General features: G+C 46.2%; 1 protein-coding gene across 1 annotated transcript; it reads left to right on the top strand.

Moving 5' to 3' along the window:
* Positions 1-6,296: 6,296 nt before the first annotated feature.
* On the top strand, positions 6,297-11,560 carry KIAA2013 (KIAA2013 ortholog). The gene is made up of 3 exons (XM_043996872.1): positions 6,297-7,494; positions 8,975-9,828; positions 11,275-11,560. Exons 1-3 carry the CDS (start codon positions 6,369-6,371, stop codon positions 11,290-11,292), a joined length of 1,998 nt encoding a protein of 665 aa, XP_043852807.1. The 5' UTR covers positions 6,297-6,368; the 3' UTR covers positions 11,293-11,560.
* Positions 11,561-20,126: the final 8,566 nt, after the last annotated feature.

Here is a 20,126-nt window from a genome sequence, read left to right on the forward strand (position 1 = left end):
TTTTTCCTTGTTGTGGACCTCTCTCCTATGTAAGGCATTTATTTCCCTAATTTTGAGTATTCTAGGGATCTGACCTCATCTCTCATCCCCACTAGACCCTTGAAGGGCAGGACTGTATCTTATCTAAACTTTATCTCTGGTACAGAAATAAAATTAACAGTACCCTAGGGCAACACTCATTATTCTTGGGACCTCCCTTAGCCAAAGCATCCTTCCCTGGCCTCCCCAACATTTGTATTAGCACGGTGCCAGGCTCATAGTAAGCAACTCAATTAATGTTTTTTCATTCATTCTGCACAGCATAGGCACTAAATAAATGAGGAAGGGAAAAAGGAAGCCAGGAGGTAATCAAACCACATTCTCTCTGGGGAGAAAACAAGCTGTGATCCCTCTAGTGTCACCCTCCATCTCCAGGGAAATAGTCCCTATCCTTCTCAGTGTCTCAAAGTTCATTCAGTTTAACAAACATTCATGAAGCTCATCCTCTATCAAGGTGAGAGGCAATCTGGCATAGTCAAGAGAGGGCTGGTCTTTTCCATGGAGGGAATTCCCTACTTTGGAGAAGCCATAGGTTCTGATCTCACTGCATTCAAAGCACTGTGCTAGGAGCTTGGGATTGTTGTTGTCATTTTTTCCTCAGTCATGTCTGACTCTTCATGACACCATTTAGGGTTTTCCTCAGAGTAGTTTTTCGTTTCCTTCTCCAGCTCATTTTACAGATGAAGAAACTGAAGTAAATGAGTTTAAGTGACTTGCCCAAGGTCATACAGCTAGTAAGTGTCAGGTCATATTTGAACTCAGGAAGATGAGTCTTTCTGACTGCAGATCCAGTACTCTATCCAATATACCACCTAGCCACCCCTAGGGATTCAAAGACAAAAAAAGTCTGTTACCTCCCTCAAGAGGTGTACATTCTTTTAAGGACAGGGTTGAAAGTAAGCAAGCAACGGGGCAGCTAGGTGGCACAGTGGATAGAGCACTGGCCCTTGAAGTCAGGAGGACCTGAGTTCAAATCTGGCCTCGGACACTTAACAGTTACTAGCTGTGTGACCCTGGGCAAGTCACAACCCAAATTGCCCCACCAAAAAAATAAAAGAAAGTAAGCAAGCAAGCAACAAGCACTAAATGTCTACTACACACCAGGCAGTAGGCTAGGTGCTAGAGATACAAAGAAAAAAAATTGAAACAGTGCCTGCCTTCAAGGGGCTTACATTATAACAAGAGAGACAACATACACATACATAAAATATCTACAGAATACATACAAAACAGATATAAGGTAACTGGAGGACCCCTGGCAGAGGTACAAGCAGGTACCAAGATCACCACAATAAACATGTATAGTCTATATCAAATTGCTTTCTGTCTTGGAGAGGGAGAAGGGAAGGGAGGGAAGGAGAAAAATTTGGAACTAAAAATCTTATGAAAACAAATGTTGAGAACTATCTTTATGTGTAACTGGAAAATAATAAAAATACTTTTTATGATTTAAAAAAAAGATCACCACAATAACATTCTCTCCCTCCTACCTCTAAGTACTTCCATAAAGAGTTTGAACCCCAAGATGGAGTGAAGAGAGATTAAACTGAGGCTCAGAGAAATGACTTGTCCAAGATCACATTACAAAGTAGGACTCGAACCCGGGTCTCCTGATTCCTAGTCTACTGTTCTTTCCACTACACCAAGACCTGAAAGCATAGTTTTATTTGATTTTTTTATTTTGAATGAAGTTGGAAGGGACCTCAGCATCTACAGCCTGACTAGCTTCTGACCCCTAAATCCTGGCCATGACAGTATGTGTCAGAGGTGAAACTTGAACCCAGGTTGCCTCTTTACAAACTAGTGAGTTAGCATTATTCCTAATTAGACTTGAGGAGGAGGGCTCAGCCAGACCATCCAGGACATTCTGAATACAGTTCACACAGCAGGAAGGAGCCAGAATAGGACACCGGATTAGGTGGGGAGGAAGTACAGAGAGCAGGATATGTCAAATTTTAGAAACTCCAGGGAAGATCCAACAAAATCTCCCCAGAAAGTGGCGCTTTGGGTACAGTAGCCACTGAGGCACTGGCCAGCAAAGAATTGATTGATGCCAGGAATCTAGCTAAGGTTGTTTTGTTTTGTTTTTCTAGTTGGTTTGTCTCCAGGACAATTTTGGGGAGCTTGGGTGCTTTTCCTCTCTATGACTCTCCCTCTCATCCCCAGCAAGCAGTGATTTCCTCTTCCTGCCTTCTCCAAAGCCCTGGACCTCACCCAAACTTCATTCAGATGAAACGTCTGCCTTTTTAAGAAGGAGCTGCTGCTGCCAACCCAGATGTTACTACTAGTACGTGCAACACGTGCTCCTTTGGTCCTCAAGCTTGCCAGCAGTTTAAAGGCACAGGCACTGGCTTTCTTGGGGTTTCAGAAAGGGAACCAAGGCTTGCTTGTTTAGCTGATGTCATCCTTGAAATGTGTTAACCTGGGGGCAGCTGGGTGGCGCAGTGGATAAAGCCCCAGCCCTGGATTCAGGAGTACCTGAGTTCAAATCCAGCCTCAGACACTTGACATTTACTAGCTGTGTGACTCTGGGCAAGTCACTTAACCCTCATTGCCCCACCAAAAAAACAAAAAACAAAATTAAAAAAAAAAAAGAAATGTGTTAACCTGGATTCCTCCTCTCCTTTTATTTATTCTATCTTTACTAGCAGCCCAAGGAAGGGCAAATTCCAAGCTGGAATCTGTCAAATACTGTCCAAAGTGAGCCAGTCAGCATTTATTAAGTGCTTACTATATGCCTAGCAGTAGAATTTGAACAGAATCATAAGAGACTGAAGGGGCAGAGCATTCCAGGCATGAGGAATAACCACCCAGACAGACTTTTTTTTTTTGGTGAGGCAATTGGGGTTAAGTGACTTGCCCAGGGTCACACAGCTAGTAAGTGTTAAGTGTCTGAGGTCAAATTTGAACTCAGGTCCTCCTGAATCCAGGGTCGGTGCTCTATCCACTGCACCACCTAGCTGCCCCCAGCCAGACTTTTAATAAAAGGGAAAGGCACTATTTCAATTTTTTTTTTATCTAGAAGTATAATGGGTTGCCTTGGGAGACAGTGAGCTCTTTGAAAGCTATTAACAAAACCATAAGACAGAAGGAAATTGCTACTAAATGGAAGGATGGCTCCCAAATCTAGTTTTGGAGACAGAGAGAAAAGGGAGTTGGTTTTATTGTGCACAAAGAGGCAAAGGGTTTAGATGACTTTTTGTAGGAGATTGACTCATGAAGAAAGGAATGGGAATTGTGACAGGATAGCTAGGGTGGATACAGCTGGCTCAAGTGAAGGTTTTTAAAGCATAGCGAGCTACTACGTCTATATCCAAAAGAGATCATAAAAAAGAGAAAAGGACCCACATGTACAAAATATTTATAGCTGCTCTTTTTGTAGTGGCAAAGAATTGGAAATTGAGGGAATGCCCATCAGCTGGGGAATGGCTGAACAAGTTGTGGTATATGAATGGAATGGAATGCTATTGTGCTGTAAGAAAGGATGAGCGGGCAGATTTCAGAAAAACCTAGGAAGACTTTAAGTGGACTGATGCTGACTGAGAGGAGCAGAACCAGGAGAACATTGTACACAGCAACAGCAACACTGTGATGAAGAATTGTGAATGACTTAACTATTCACAGCAATACAATGATCCAAGATGGTCCCAAAGGACTAATGATGAAGCATATTATCGACTTCCAAAGAAAGAACTGATATTGATGGAACACAGACTAAATGAAGCATGCTATTTTTTCCCTTTCATTTTTTCCCTTTATTCAGGTTTTCTTATACAAAGTGAGTGATAATTGTGATGTTTTGCATGATTGCACATGTATAGCCTATGTCTTATTGGGAGCAGGGAGCGAAGGGAGGAAGGGCAAAATTTGGAACTCAAATAAAAATATTTATTATTTTAAAAAATAAATAAAAGATGGATGTTTCCAGCTTTATTGGCCATTTCACGAGTTTGAGAGTTCTTGGGTTGGTTGTAGCTGCCTGATAGCAAGTGTTTCTTGCAACTACACCACTTCCCAGAGGAGATGACCACTCCAGCAGGATGCTGGGGCTAAAAAGACTAAGAAAGCCCATGACCTGTGCTGGCTAGCCAGAAGATCTGGACTTTGTTCAAATTGTACAGCTACAAGGTGAAAGCACAAATTTGTCCTCCAAAGTGTTCTTTACCTCTTGGGAGAGTATGGGTATGATGGGTTATTATTATTATTTTCAAGTATTTGTCAATGCACGTCTTTCTTTTTCAACTGAGTAAGTAAATAGCTGTTCTATTACTACTATGCACTTTGTCCACTGAGTATCTTCTCTAGAAGGGACTCTTTTTAACACAAACCCAAGACATGAGCCATAGTTAAGCTCTGCTGTACCCATTCTCCCAGGAATTCCTAAATAAAGGCATAATGAACCAGAGTTTGAGAAAAGTCTCATTTCCTCTATTTGGGATCAGACTCCTCAAGGACTGAACCCCAGAGTCCAAAGCAAGAGCCACTTATGGAAGGGGATCCCACCTGGTTTGAAGGTAACATAAACATCTGAATGTGTTTGTAGACAATGGGGAAAGAGCTGGTAGATAACTCCAAATCCTATTATCTCCCTCCATTTCTTCTTCCTCTTTTGTTATCTCATCTTTACCTTCTTCCTTCCTGAAGAAAGGTATGCTTCAGAGAGGAACAAACAGAGGGCTCCCTGGGGAAAGGGCTAGTAAATGCCTGAGGCAGGATTTGAATTTAGGTCTTCATGACTCCTGTGTCTAGAGCCCTATGCACTATGCCACCTAGATTAGATGACCCCACAGATCCCTTCCAACCTGGGATTCTATGACATTTCTTGCTATTTGAGGAATTGGAGAATGATAGACCAGATAGAGGCAGAGAGTCCACCGAGGAGATGATTATCATAATCTTGACAAGAAGGACTGTCCTACAGTGATGGCAATTGGGGGATGGGGGTGGTGGTGGTGGTAGAGATGTGACAGTCTTCTTACTTAGACAACACCCAGAGTACTGTATTCAGCACTGGGAACCACATTTTAGGGGGCACATTGACCAGGTGGAGATCATTCAAAGAAGGGTCAATCGGTCAACATTTATTAAGTGCCTACTATGTGCCAGGCACTGAAACTAAGTGCTAGGGATGCAAATAGAAGGATGACTGAGATGATGAGGGAATTGAAAACCAAGACCTAGAAGGAGCAATTGAAGGAATTAGGACTGTCTAGCCTGGAGAAGACTGATCAGGAACGAGATTACAGATTTCAAGTCTCCTCAGGGTTGTCAGATGGGAAAGGAATTAGCCAGGTTCTGCATTGGGCTCAGAGGGCAGATCTAGGAACAGTGGGAATAGGGGCTAAGGGGAAGAGGGAAAACATTTCTAACAATATCCAGAGGTAAATTGGTTTGTCTTATAGAACAGAAGATTTTCTAACAGGGGCTGGATGTTGTAGAAGGGATTCCTCTTCAGAAAGGGGCTGGACTGCATGGTCTCCCAGGACTCTTCCTACTGCCAAATTGCAAAATGAATTATTTTTCCATGTCTTCCTCCTGCATTCCTCTTTTTTCTTCCACTCACTGATCAAACTCCTCATTTTTCTTACCCCTCCCCCACCTCAATCTCTGGTTCCTCCTCCCTTCCTCCTCCTTCTTCTTCTTTTCTCTCTCTCTCTCCCTGGTTCTTCCCTTTATTTTTTTACCTTGCCTCTCCCTTCCCTTAACTTTTACTCTTCTCCAACCTACCTAATGCTTCCCCTCCCTCCTCTATGATCTCTTATTTCCAAGCCGAAGGTTCCTCCTCTCTCCCTCCTCCCTCCTCTCCAGCCCCTCCCTTTTTCGCCCTCTGCCCCTCCATTTCTTCTCTGACCCCTCCCTGCTCCTTTCTGTCTCCTCTCCCTCTTTTCTAGCCCCTCCCTCTCTAGCACCCCCTACACTAGTCCCTCCCATTCTTTTCTCTGACTCCTCCTCTTTCTTCCTCTTTCCCTATCCATTTAGCTACCCCGACCCCTCCCACCCTTGTCCTCAAGCTTTCCCAACCCGTCGCAAAAAGCTCGGCTTCAGGATGCCTTCCGAAGGCGCTTTCCGGCAGGGGCCGGGCCGGGCCGAGCGGAGGTCCTTGCTGGAGAGCGAGCGTTGTCGGAGATTGCGTATAGCGCCAAGCGGAAGCCGAAGGCGTCGATGGCGTCTGCGCAGAGCGTCGAGCGGAAGCTGAAGGCGACGGCGGCGGCTGCGCAGAGCGGCGGGCGGAAGCTGCGGCCGTCGACGGCGGCTGCGCTGAGGGACGGGCGGAAGCTGCGGGCGGCGGCGGCGGCGGCGGTGGCCGGGAGCGGCCCGGCAGCGGCCCGATGTGGCTGCAGCAGCGGCTCAAGGGGCTGCCGGGGCTGCTGTCCAGTAGCTGGGCCCGCCGCGTGCTAGGGCTGCTGGGCTTCGTGCTGCTGCTCTGGTGGTACGTGGGTGGGCAGGCGAGGCGGACGGGTTCCGGGGCCGGGTCGGGCCTGCACCTGCTGCCCTGGAGCTCGGGCCCCGGCGAGCCTCGCGCCGCGGCGCCGCAGGCCTGCGTGGAGGCGGCCACCCGCTCGTGGCAGTCGCTGCAAGAGCGCGGCGAGGCGGTGCCGCTGAGCGCCCGGGCTCCCGACGGCGCCGCGGCCGCGGCCGCGGAGTCCGCCCCGGCCCCGCCGCCCGCCCTGGTAGGCAACGGCTTCCTGGCCCTGGACGTGAGCCGCAACCGGCTGTGGGTGACGCCCGGCGAGCGGCAGCCGCCCGTGGCCCCGGAGCTGGCGCCCTTCGTGCAGCTGCGGCCGCTGAGCGCGCAGGCCGAGGCGGGCGCCGCCGCGCTGCTGCTGCGCCAGGGCCTGGTGCGCCGCGTGCGCTGCCTGCAGCCGCCCGAGCCGCCGCCCGGGGCCGGGGCCGGGGCCGGGGCCGGGGCCGGAGGGGCCGCGGGCGGCGGGGGCCCGGCGGCGCCGGCGGGGCCGGGGGCCCAGTGCGTGCTGCTGCAGGAGGACTTCTTGGCGCACCGCGCGCGTCCCCACCTCTACGTGCAGCGCATCCACATCCACAACCCCACGGAGCGCGTGGCCGCGCTCTGGACCGTGGCGCCCACTCCCAGGCCGCCCCTCAAGACCTTCACCAGCACCCTGGAGAAGGCCGGCGACCACCAGTTCCTGCTCCACTCGGGACACTCGCCCCCGCTACCCAACGGCAAGGTCAACCTGGTGGTGGTGGCTGCCAAAAAGCTGGTGGATCTGCTCCAGGTGTCCCCCAAGTCGCTGCTGGACGAGGCCGTGCTGTGGGTGGTTTACATCTCGGAGCCCTTGGACCTGCGGGCCCTGAGGGCCAAGGGGGCTAAGGAGATGAAGGAACTGAAGACCCTCCAGGACATGGCTCGGAAGGAGATCTTGGAGCTGATGGAGATCCCCGTGGCCGATCTCCTCCAGGACCATCAGCAGCTCTGGGCCCAGCTCTTCGCCTCAGGTGATTGTATGGGGGTCCCGGGCTGGGCTGGGCTGGGGGTGGGGCCTCCTGGCAGTCACCCTGTGAGGGTCTGGCGGGTGCGTGGAGCATCTGGGCAGGGCAGGAGCCAGGGCTGTGTAATTGTGCAATTCCTTCTTAAGAGCCGCGGACCTGGCACTGAGTGTAGAAGTCTCCAAGTTCTATCTAGGTTCAGTATCAGGATTTTGCCCTCACTACTGCGGGGACTATGACCCTTATTCCCCGGTAGCCTGGATTACTGCCAACACATGGGGAAAGGTTTTCCCATGTCACTGTCCAAGAAGCGATTGCAAATCATAGCTGAAGAGTGGACTTTTACTTCATTCTATACAACTGCTGTAAGTTGGCTGCTTTATTTGGCTGCTTTAAGATAGGGCTGGATACTCCCTAAAATTGAAGGAGACAGGGTTGTGGTGATGTAGGGGACCAGTCATTTGCAGTTTTATGGGGAATGGGAGTTTGGAATAAATTTCGGTTGTCTTTCTGGGGGTCATGATCAGGACAGCCAAGCAGTGTGGATCTGTTCTGAAACAGTTTTTTTAAGGGTATACCCTGGTACTGGAGGAGAACTGGAAGGGTTATTTCCAGTATGGGGTGCCTTAGGCCAGGGGCTGATGGCTAAATGTCTTCTGCCCTGGAGAGAAAATCTGGGGCTTTTAGTTAATGGCAAGTTCAATATGAGTCAGGACTGTGATGTGGTGGCCCAGCAAGCTAACATGATTTTAGGCTGCATTAAGACAACTGGAGTGTTTAGAATGTGGGAAGTGGTAGTATCCATATCGAGTATTTTGTTTAGTTTTAGATGCTGCGTTTTAGGAAGAACATTGAAAAAGAAGTTGGAGGGCATCTACAAAGATCAATTAAAGAAACTGGAGGTGTCTTGTGGGGAGAAGAGATGATTTAGGAAGGAAATCATAGCTGTTTTCAAGTATTTGAAGAACTTTCATGTGGGAGAGGAATTGCTCTGCTTTGACAGCAGAGGAGAGATTCAGGAGCAATGGTTAGAAGTAGCAGACAGGGGGCAGCTAGATGGCGCAGTGGATAGAGCACCGGCCCTGGAGTCAGGAGTACCTTAGTTCAAATCCGGCCTGAGACACTTAACACTTACTAGCTGTGTGACCCTGGGCAAGTCACTTAACTCCAATTGCCTCACTTAAAAAAAAAAAAAAGAAGTAGCAGACAGAAGATTTAGGTTTGTTGTAAAGAACTCTAGCAGTGACTGTATGGAGTCACAAGGGGCTGAACTTAGAACATAGCAAGTTCCCCATCACAGAGGCTGTAGAGTAGAGGTTAAATAACCACTTGACAGCATGGATGTAATAGAGAGCATTCTTGTCTGTTGGTCCAGTTAGGTGGCATTTGAGGCATTTCAGTTCTTAAGATTCAGTGATTGTGTAATCCCTACCCCTAAGTGGACACCTCCTTGTTCCTCCATTCATAGCTCATTTCTTTATTGTTATAGGGGTTGAAATGAAAAAGATCAATGATGCTCACACACCATCTAGCCTGACTGTCAACTTGACACTGTACTACATGCTGTCCTGCTCACCAGCCCCTCTGCTGAGTCCTACCCTGAACCGGTGGGAACGGGAGCAGATGGAGTCAACTCTGAATTATGAAGACCACTGCTTCAGCGGTCATGCAACCATGCACGCAGAGAACCTTTGGCCAGGAAGGTTGTCTAGTGTTCTCCAGATCCTGCAGCTCTCTGATGTGTGGAAGTTAACACTCCAGAAACGGGGGTGCAAGGGACTGGTGAAGGTGGGGGCCCCGGGGATTATGCAAGGAATGGTGCTCAGCTTCGGGGGTCTGCAATTCACGGAAAACCACCTTCAGTTCCAGGCAGATCCTGACGTGCTCCACAACAGCTACATCTTACACGGGATCCACTATAAGACTGATCACATCAACTTGGCTGTCCTTCTGGATGGGGAGGGGAAGCCATTCCTGCATGTATCTGTCAGGCCCCACAGCCCACCCGTCAAGATCTACGCCTGTGAGGCCGGCTGCCTGAACGAGCCTGTGGAACTGACCTCTGAGCCCCAGGGCCACACTTTCCCTGTCATGGTGACCCAGCCCATCACCCCCCTCCTCTACATCTCCACAGACCTGTTGCACTTGCAAGACCTGAGGCACACCCTGCACCTGAAAGCGATTCTGGCCCATGAGGAGCACATGGCTAAACAGTACCCTGGCCTGCCCTTCCTCTTCTGGTTCAGCGTGGCCTCCCTCATCACGTTGTTCCACCTCTTCCTGTTCAAACTCATCTACAATGAATACTGTGGGCCCGGAGCCAAGTCGCTCTTCAGGAGTAAGGTATAAAGCTACTCTGTGGTCCCCTGGCTTGTGCTCTGAGGGTGGGGCAGCTGCCGAGGAGTGATGGGACCTTCTTTCTTCAAGCTGTCCTTCATCCCTCGTGCTTCCTATGCAGGGCACACTAAGGGAGATGGCTGTATTACTTCCTTATTGGCCACAGACCACAAAGGGCTCTAAACAGCCGGTGGGAAGGGCAAAGAGATGGCGGTCCGACTCCTAGGTGCCGGTTAATTGGGAGAGCAGTGGACCTTGGAGTCTTCTGGGATGTCTCCTTCCTGTGGTTTTTATTTGAGGGTGGCACCAATACCCAGCCCCCAGCCTGGTGCAACACCGATGGTCAGAAGGAGGGTGGCACCTCCCTTGCTGCCTGTCAGAGTTAGACCACCTGTGAGCATCAGGTCCTGTCATGGGGTGGACTGCCTGCCCAGTGAATTGAGCTCTGTTGTTGCCTGATGGCTGCCCCAGAGAGTAGCCCCCTTTTTCCTGGGGGGGGGGGCATTCTATTTTAGCTGCCCTGTAGCCTCAGGGCCCCCAGAACCACATTTTCACTTGGGCTACTAATGGGCGGAGTGGGCCCAAGGGATTAGTGTATCTAGGATGGAATGTGGTTGGAGGGGCCTGAGGGGCAAAGAAGAAAAGGGGTCTGAGCCCCCCTATTGGCAGGGAAGAACGTGCTGCAATACAGAGGTCTCCCTGAGCGCTTGTTCCTCCAGTAATAAAGGGGTAGACTTAAGGGGACCCAGAAAAGCCTCAGCTGACCTTGATTCACGGTGCTGAAAAGGGCAAAGTGTCATCATAACCCCCCGAAAGAGTGGCTTGCTTGATGGCCACCCCAAGTGTGAGGGTAGAGAAAGAAATAGCTTCTTTCCTGCAGAAATGGAAGCGGTGGCACCAGTCACTTGGAGACTAGTCCCTGTCTCATGGCAGGAGCCCAGATTGAAGAGAGATGTGCGGGTGGCCTCCTCTGCGCGTCAGAGCAGGCGCTCAGCGTGCATTGCAGGGCCTTTGCTCCCTGCCTACACCCTCCATCCAGGGCCACAAGCTCAGGCTCTCACCATTGACTTTCCCCACCCCTGAATTCTTCCTAAGGAATGGCCAGGCAGGCTCAGGCCCTGCTGAGTGTTCCCTGCCTTGAAGCATTGGGTTTAGTTAGTGATGATTTCTTTCACCTCTCTCTGCCCAACCTTGCAGGTGACCCTTTCCCAGCCCAGCAAAATACCCTGTGCATCTGCTCTCCTCAGTCCACAGCTGGTGACTGGGAAAGCTCCTTTCCGTCATTCCTCTGGCACTGCCACCCTAGGCTGGTAGCTATTTGCCAGGTTGAATGTGAGCCAGGGTTGGATGCTGCTCAGAGCTCTGATCCATAGCCTGCCTTTCTTGATAGTTCTCTAGCTGTGAGTGGGAGTTGGCGGCCAACAGTAACACCTTGTTTTATTAATTGAACAGGAAGATCCCAGTGTCTGAGTGAATTAACAGTACCGCTTTCAGCCTCCATTTGCACAAGACACCCAGCACCTGAAATGTCCTGCTGCTGCGAACAAGGGACCTTTTGAAAGCAACAACCCTATTGTGCCTTGTTGGGGGAAAACCAGTGACTCGGAAGTGTTTGTGGCTGTTCAGGAATTTTACATTGGAATGAACGAGCGTCACTTTGGGGATGAGGGGAGGGAGAGAGGCCGTAATGACCTTTTGTAAACTACCACCTTAATAAAGTGAACCTATTTGGAAATTACTTGAAATTGACCTCACTCCTTCAGCCTTCCCCCTTTTCTATCTTCTAGGAAGAGACCTCCTTGCCCCCACCCCTATCCCCTGTCCCCTTCCCCTTTTTGGAAATCTCAGCTAGAAAAACTCTTTTTTCCTAATTTAATGTCTTTTTCCTTGAACGAACTTTTAATTTATTTTTGCTTGGAAATTTTGGATGGTTTCAGCCTCCACTTTAGATAGCAAATCACTGAAATGATTTTGGAGCTCTTTGGCCACTGGGAAGCTCAGCTCTGTGTTGCTGGTCTGGTTCATTCAGGGCCCAGTCAGAGGCAGCCTCCACAGGGGCAGAAGGGTGCACACAGCCTGATTGGAAGATGTAGCATTACTGGGTTAGGTTTGGAAGTACTAACTGTTTCTTAGCCTACAGAGATTTGTGTGCTTTTGTATTTTCTGGCTGTTTGGGGATGGGCTTGGGAGGGGGAATTATTGGGCTTTCTAGTGACTGATGATTGTTGAGTTTTCAAATACCAAAGCTTTTTTGTTTTGTTTTTAAATAAAGACCTTTCAAATATGTATGGCGTCATGTGTTATGTGTGGACAGTACCTGCCTTATGGGCTTTTCACTTCCCCCACTGTCCAAAGTACAGCGTTAGAAAGACACCTCCCAACAAATGGTTAGTCTAGTCTCGATTCCTTTCTAAGTGGGCCGGGCCACTTGGTTGAATTGGGTCACCCCTTCAGCCCTTTATTTTTGTGTTTGCTGGTTAGCTTCACTGAATGGGGCTCTGGGTGTGGGTCCTTGTAGCTGACAAAAACAAACAGCTTCTGGGTGGGGTTGGATTCTCTGTGCCCAGGCAGGTTTTACTGGTATCAGAAGGAGTGTAAGAAGAGAGCACCCTGTGTCCTTTTTAAGTGACCACAGGATAATCTAATAATAGTGTACACTTTGGATATAGGTTTGCCAAGCATTTTACATACATTATGTCACTCAGTCGGGGGGGGGGGGAATCCCCATTTTACAGACGAGGAGTCTGAAGCCCAGAGCCACAGTTTCTGAAGAAGGATTTTAACCCAGCCCACCCTAGCTCTCCAATTGCAGCATTTTGTCTGGTGTGTCACGTTGGCTCTCTGCATGTGTGTTAGCACAGGAGTCTTTTATGTGACCTCTGAGAGATGGGATTTGAATGACTGCCCTCTCACCTGGAGTGTGGTGGGGAATGTTCACTATTTTCTGTTGCTTCTCTATTCCCAGGTAGCCTTCTAATTCAAGATTACTGTGAGCAGGTTTCATTTGGAGGAAATTGAGGGTCTAGCCTGCCACAAATGTAATTCCTAAGTACAGATGCCTGTAAAGTTTGGCACTTAGAAATTGGCTTAGAGCCGACATGTCTGAAGTAACAGTGCCTGGCTCCTAGTAGAAGTTTAATAAATTATTAAATGATGCCTATTAACTGTGATCTTGGGCGACTCATTTACTCTCTCTGCCTCAGTTTTCTCATCTCTAAATAAGGAATTGGACTAGATGACTTGAGGTCCTTTCTTGTTTTAGATCTTCAACAATATGATTCTTTTTTTTAAAAAAATAAACATTTGTATTTAAATTTTTGTGCTCTAAATTCTATCCCTCCCTTCTTTACCCCATCTCCCCCTCTGTAAGCAGTCACGCATAGGTTATACATGTGCAATTATATAAAACATTACCCTATTAGTTATTTTGTGTACAAAGACTAGAATAAAAGAAAAAATGAAAGTGAAAAATAGCATGCTTCAGTCTGTTCAAACAATATCAGTTCTTTCTCTGGAGGTGGATAGTATGCTTCATCATTAGTTCTTTGGGATTGTTTTAGATGATTGTATTGCTGAAAATACCAAAGTCATTCATACTTCTTCAAACATTGCTGTCACTGTGCACAATGTTCTGGTTCTGCTCATTTCACTATACACCAGTTCATGCAAGTCTTTACATGTTTTTCTGAAATCATCCTTTTTGATATTTCTTATAGCACAGTAATATTCAGTTACAATCCTATACCACAGCTTGTTTAGCCATTCCCCAATTGATGGGCATTCCTTTGAATTCCAGTTCTTAGCTACCACAAAAAGAACTCCTATACAAATTTTCGTGGGTCTTTTTTTCCTTTTTTGGATGTCTTTGGGATATAGATTTTGCAGTGGTATTGCTGGATCAAAGTGTATGCAGAGTTTTATGGCCCTTTGGGCATAGTTTCAAATTGCTCTCCAGAATGGTTGGATCAGTTCACAACTTCAACAGTGGATTCATGGTCCGGTTTTCCCACATCCCCTCCAACATCCAACATTTTCCATTTTTGTCATCTTAGCCACTCTGATAGGTGTGAGGTGATGACTCAGAGTTGTTTGAATTTGCATTTCTATCAATAGTGATCTAGAGCATTTTTTCATATGTCTATAGATGGCTATGATTTCTTTCTCTGAAGACTGCCTATTCATATCCTTTGATCATTTATCAATTGGGGAATGACTTGTATTTTTTTTGACTTGTATTTGTATAAATTTGACTATATATTTGAGAAGTGAGACCTTTATTGGAGATACTTGATGCAAAAATTCTTTCCCAGTTTTCTGCTTTTCTTTTAATATTGGTTACATTGGTTTTGTTTGTGCAAAAGCTTTTCAATTTTATATAATCAAAATTATCTATTTTATATTTTGTAATGCTTTCTATATCTTCTTTGGTCTTAAATTCTTCCCCTCTCCATAAATCTGACAGACAAACTATTCCATGCTCTCATAATTTGCTTATGGTATCACCCTTTATGTGTAAATCGTGTACCCATATTGATCTTACTTTAGTATATGGTATGAGAATAGTGGTCTATACTGAATTTCTGCCATACTCTTTTCCAGTTTTCCCAGCAGTTTTTGTCAAATAATGAGTTTTTGTTTCAAAAGTTTGGATCTTTGGGTTTATCATATAACTAGATTACTATAGTCATTTACTATAATGTAATTTGTACGTATTCTATTACACTGATCTGTGTTTCCATGTGCTCTCCCATTTCTAGAATTATCACTATGTCTGCTTATTGAATCCCCTTCCTTTAAGAGCTCTGACAAAGCTTTAAGGTGCCTTGGATGCCGATTCATCCATGAGCCTTCCGTGACTTCTCCCTCCCCCTCTCCACATTAGAAGCGCTCTGTCCCCTCTTGAATAAATCTTACCACTCTGGGCATATGTATGTGTATATGTATATGCCTACACACACACATATATACATTCTATAGAATATATACACACGGAATATAAGTTATACGTTTACTCCCCCCGCCAACCCCTACTCAGTTTTTTTTTTTGGTTTTTTTTTTTTAGTGAGGCAATTGGGGTTAAGTGACTTGCCCAGGGTCACACAGCTAGTAAGTGTTAAGTGTCTCAGGCCGGATTTGAACTCAGGTACTCCTGAATCCAGGGCCGGTGCTCTATCCACTGCGCCATCTAGCTGCCCCCTAACCCCTACTCAGTTTTAAACATCTTGAAGACCGAATTGTTTTGTTTCCCATCTCCAGTTCCTAGCACAGGGCATTGCATATTCTCCCTTTAACCCTCACCACTAGTGCCTTCTACTCCCAATCATGTATTTATTTTGCATGTACTTTTATACAAATTTGTCTCCTCTTATGGAATGTGAGCACCTTGAGGACAAGGACTGTTGAATTTTTGTCTTCATATTGCCAAGATCTAGGACAGTATCTAATATATAGTAGGTACCGAATGGTTGATTGATTGGTTGTTGTCTTTCATTCTCAAAGAGGACCAAAATGACATCACTAAGATGGAGTCAAGGCAGTGTGTCCAGCTGGTCGATCAGACCAACGTGTGCTCAGAAGGTTCTACCACAGGTCAGGCACAAATAGTGCATGTGAACATTTGGGGTGGATTCTCTAAATTTGTGCATCTCACTGTTTTTGAGCTCAAGCCAATTTGCTTTGCTCATAGAGCACAGTACCTTCTTTGATGCTGGCATGCCGTGCTGGGCTGTCCTGTGCCAGCATCTCCCATGTCTCACAATAGATCCCGAAGTTCTTAATAAATATCTGATGAGTGATAGATAGTACTTACTGAGTTGAATTTGTTAAATGAGGGGGTTGGCCTCAGTGGTGGCTGGGGGCCCTTCTAACTCTTCCTAGCTCTAACTTCTTTTCTAGTACTAATACTAAGGCATTTCCCAGCTCTTTGTATTCTCTGATCAACCCTTACAGCTCTAAAATCCTTTGTTTTAAGGGACTTAATAACTGATATTCTCTGTTTAAAGGCCCTTCCCAGCCCTGACATTCTGTGTTCTAAGATTCCATTCTTTCCAGCTCTGATATTCTCCCATGTTATAAGGTCCTCCCTAGCTGTGACATTCTTTGTCAAAGGTCCCTTCTAGCTCTTAGAGACTATGAAATTTTCTAAATAAAAAATTTCTTTCTCTAAAGAATGAGGGCACTGTTCTCTGACACCTTGTCAGCCATACGAGTCCTGGATCTAATGTGACAGGTTTGTTCTGCCAGCCAGGCTTGGAGAACAAAGCTCCCATTGACAGCATCAGAATGTCCTATTCTAGGATCGTAGAATTTGGATCTTAAAGGGATCCTTAGTTCTCAAAGTGTAGAAACAGCTGTGAAATCCTCCATTTGAAGCATCTAAATTTGGGGTGAGGTGCCTCTCAGATTTCGTAGTTTATTTGGTAGGGTATCAGATATAACTCTTGATGCCCTGCAGGTATCACACAGCCCTCAGACCACAGAATGTCAGAGCTGGGGTGAACTTAGAACATAGAATTTGAGAAAAAAAGATATTAGATCTGAGAGGAGCTTTTCTTCTCTCCCATTTTCTCTTGTTTAGGCAGAACAAAGAGGTTTTTGTTAGATAGTTTTCTCCAGCAGCTTGAGGCTTGTGGAAAAATATATAATACTCAGGTAGCTTCTGTTGCTCCCTGAATTCTATCCATGGGGCCCAGTGGCCAAAACAGAGGATTACTTTTTGAGAAATTCAGAGATCTTTTCCTCTCCTTGAGGGAGACACAATCTTGGAATTCATAGATTTACAGAATGCTGGGAAGGGTCCTTAGAACACATGTTGTGAGAGAAAGAAAGAGCCTAAGAACACAGAATACCAGATCTGAGAGGGGCCTTGGAATACATGAAAGAAAATGAGATGTTAGATCTGGGAGAAACTTTCAAATGTGTAATTCTAGAAAGGGATATAGAACTTGGGCAAGTCTTTTAAACTCATGCCTCAGTTTATTCATCTGTCAAGTGGAGACAATAATAATTCTGAATTAATCTTATATTCATTACTCTAAATTTCAGGTCTGAGTCTATGTTTCACTAAGTTGAATTTCTCTTCTTTGCCAATTTGGAGTCTGTTTACCTGTTTGGTATAGCAGAATAACTTAGCCCTGGCCTGGAGGCCTGGATTCTACCTCATGAAGCTATTCAGAGAATGAGCATTGTGGAAAGAGCTTGGACACAGGGTCAGGAGACCTGGGACTCAGTCCCAGTTCCCCTACTTTATAACCTTAGGAAAGTTTTAAAAAATGGTCATCTAATCCAACCCAACCAATATCTAATCCAAGAGTCTCCTCCAGGAAGAACTTCTTCATGAAGACCTCCAGCGACGAGGAAGCTTTGACCTCCCAAGGCAGGGCAGCCATTTCTACTTAGGACTATCTCTTATGGTTAGCCATTAGGAATAGTTCTTCATGGCATAATACGTCACCTGCATATTTTTTGGATGTCAGATTTTTAATAATATGTTTGTTCATTTACTTTCCAATTTTTTTAGAGGGCAGGGCAGTGAGGGTTAAGTGACTTGTCCAGAGCCACACAGCTAGCAAGTGTCAAGTGTCTGAGGCCAGATTTGAACTCAGGTCCTCCTGAATCCAGGGCCGATGCTTTATCCACTGCACCACCTAGCTGTCCCTTACTTACTTCCAAAGTTTTTTTTGTTTTTTTTTTGTTTTTTTTTTTTTTGTTTTTTTTTGTGAGGCAATTGGGGTTAAGTGACTTGCCCAAGGTCACACAGCTAGTAAGTGTCAAGTGTCTGAGGCCGGATTTGAACTCAGGTCCTCCTGAATCCAGGGCCAGTGCTCTATCCACTGTGTCACCTAACTGCCCCTCCAAAGTTTTACTTAACAACTTTAACCATGGATGGGAGGTAAAGACCTCTCTTGGAAATTGTTAGCTTGAAATCTGTCTTTAGGAATACTTACAGATTCTAATCAATGACCTAATTTCAAGGAGAAAAAAGAATCAGAAGCAACTGGTGTAGAATCTCAAGGCTCAGCTCAAGTACTATTTTCTTTTTTCTTTTTCTTCTTTGCAGGGCATTGAAGGTTAAGTGACTTGCCCAGGGTCACACAGCTAGTAAGTGTCAAGTGTCTGAGGCCGGATTGGAACTCAGGTCCTCCTGAATCCAGGGCCAGTGCTTTATCCACTGTGCCACCTAGCTGCCCCCTCAAGCACCATTTTCTACAGGAAGACTTTCCTGTTTTCCCCAGCTACTTTGTACCTTTCCTTCTGAACTACTTGGTATGTATTTTGTATGTCCTTAAGAAAGTACATTTGTCTCCCCCAAAAGAATGTAAGCTCTCTGAGGGCAGGGACTATTCCATTTTTGTCTTTGTATTCCATGCAGGTAGCTTAATGCTTGAAACACAAGAAGTGCTTAATGAATTTATTTTTTATTTTTTTATTTTTTGGTGAGGCAATTGGGGTTAAGTGGCCTGCCTAGGGTCACACAGCTAGTAAGTGTCAAGTGCCTGAGGTCAGATTTGAACTCAGGTCCTCCTGAATCCAGGGTCCATGCTCTATGCACTGTGCTACCTAGCTGCCCCTGCTTAATGAATTATTGATGACTGATTAATTGATGGTATATATAACAGGGGTAGGTTGATGGAATCCCTTTCCAGTCACTGGGAGTTCTCATAAAGTTCCAGAGCATTAGACCTGCCTCCCCTTGTCAAAACACAAAGCAGCAAAAGGCAGAGGAGAGCAATCATACAAATGCAAGAGAGACAATTGAAACCTAGAGGTGGGAAAAGGAGTCTCCTAAGCCCTAGGGAGAGCTAGATTGACACCAACTGATAACATTATTGTCTTCTGGGGCTTGTGTTCCTGAGGCCCCAAATATGGAAGTGATCATAATGGCAATTACCAGTCTGTGTAACATGGCTGTGCTTGGAAAACTTTGATGGAAATCTACCCCCCTTGGATTTTCAGCTTCATTTTCTATTGTGGGCCATTAAAAGAAGCCAGCAATGTTCAGTTTGCCACCAAAAAGCAGGGGATGGGAAGGTAGGGATTTAAAAAAATTTTAAAAATTGTTTTGGTGGGGCAATGAGGGTTAAGTGACTTGTCCAGGGTTACACAGCTAGTGTCAAGTGTCTGAGGTCGGATTTGAACTCAGGTCCTCCTGAATCCAGGGCTGGTGCTTTATCCACTGCGCCACCTAGCTGCCCTGGTAGGGATTTTTAAATAGCTGTTATCAGGTGTGCTGTTTTGAGTTGGACCCAGCCCAATTGGCTTTCCTGTTTTAAATCAGTACAAATAGTTGCACAAACCAAAATGACTAAATAATAAATTTCTCTCTCTTATTCATTCAGTTTCGATTGAAGTGAGAAAACAATGACTGAGCGTTGAGAGAGGGTCCTGTCATTAAAGCCACATAAAACCCACAGAGAAAACAATTCCCCTTCTACAATTTCTCTTCTGATTCTGTCTTCATTGACTATTTGTACAACAGGAAACTATGTAAGGTTAAAAAGCTTTTACATAAATGAGATCAATGAAAACTATATTATCCTCATTTTATAGATATGTAAACTGAGTTGGGAAAAGGTCAGTCAATTTGCTGACTGCTGCCTTGTTAGCAGCACGTTACACACACCCCTCTGGGCATGTCTGATGGTCTCTGCTTGTCTGCATCCCTTTAAAGTATTGAGTTTCTCAAAGGCTATGGGTATCCTTTGGGGAGGAAAGGATCTATTTTTAGATACCTATAAATAAGACAAACTCAATGGGTCCTCTTAGGAAATCTGCCCACTAGAGCAGAAAAAGTCCAAACGGAAGGAAGACCCAGAGGACTTCATTCTAACACAGCCCCACAGTCAGGACCAGAGGGAACGTATTGGGGAAAGGAGAGGAGAGGGCAGCCAGTGGGGTGGATGGCGAGTACTGCGACTTCATTCTTTGCTGTTAAAGGGTCTAATCCCAGGGCAGCTAGGTGGCGCAGTGGATAAAGCACTGGCCCTGGATTCAGGAGGACCTGAGTTGAAATCCAGCCTCAGACTTTACACTTACTAGCTGTGTGACCCTGGGCAAGTCACTTAACCCTCATTGCCTCACAAAAACAAAACAAAACAAAACAAAAAAAAGGGTCTAATCCCACTAGATTTTTGGGTGACTCTCATGCAGTGCCTTAAAGAGCCACACAGTAAGCCTCAAGAACCCCAAGTTGCCTGCTCCTAAAACAGCCTCGCTTGAGTTTTCTAGTCTAGCAGTTGTGTCCATTGGATGCTGCGGTGCTGGGCCAGGGAGGGGAGAGCTAGTGATTTCTCTTGACTGGCAGC

Source organism: Dromiciops gliroides, chromosome 3 (assembly GCF_019393635.1).
Source record: "Dromiciops gliroides isolate mDroGli1 chromosome 3, mDroGli1.pri, whole genome shotgun sequence".
Taxonomy (NCBI): Eukaryota; Metazoa; Chordata; class Mammalia; order Microbiotheria; family Microbiotheriidae; genus Dromiciops; species Dromiciops gliroides.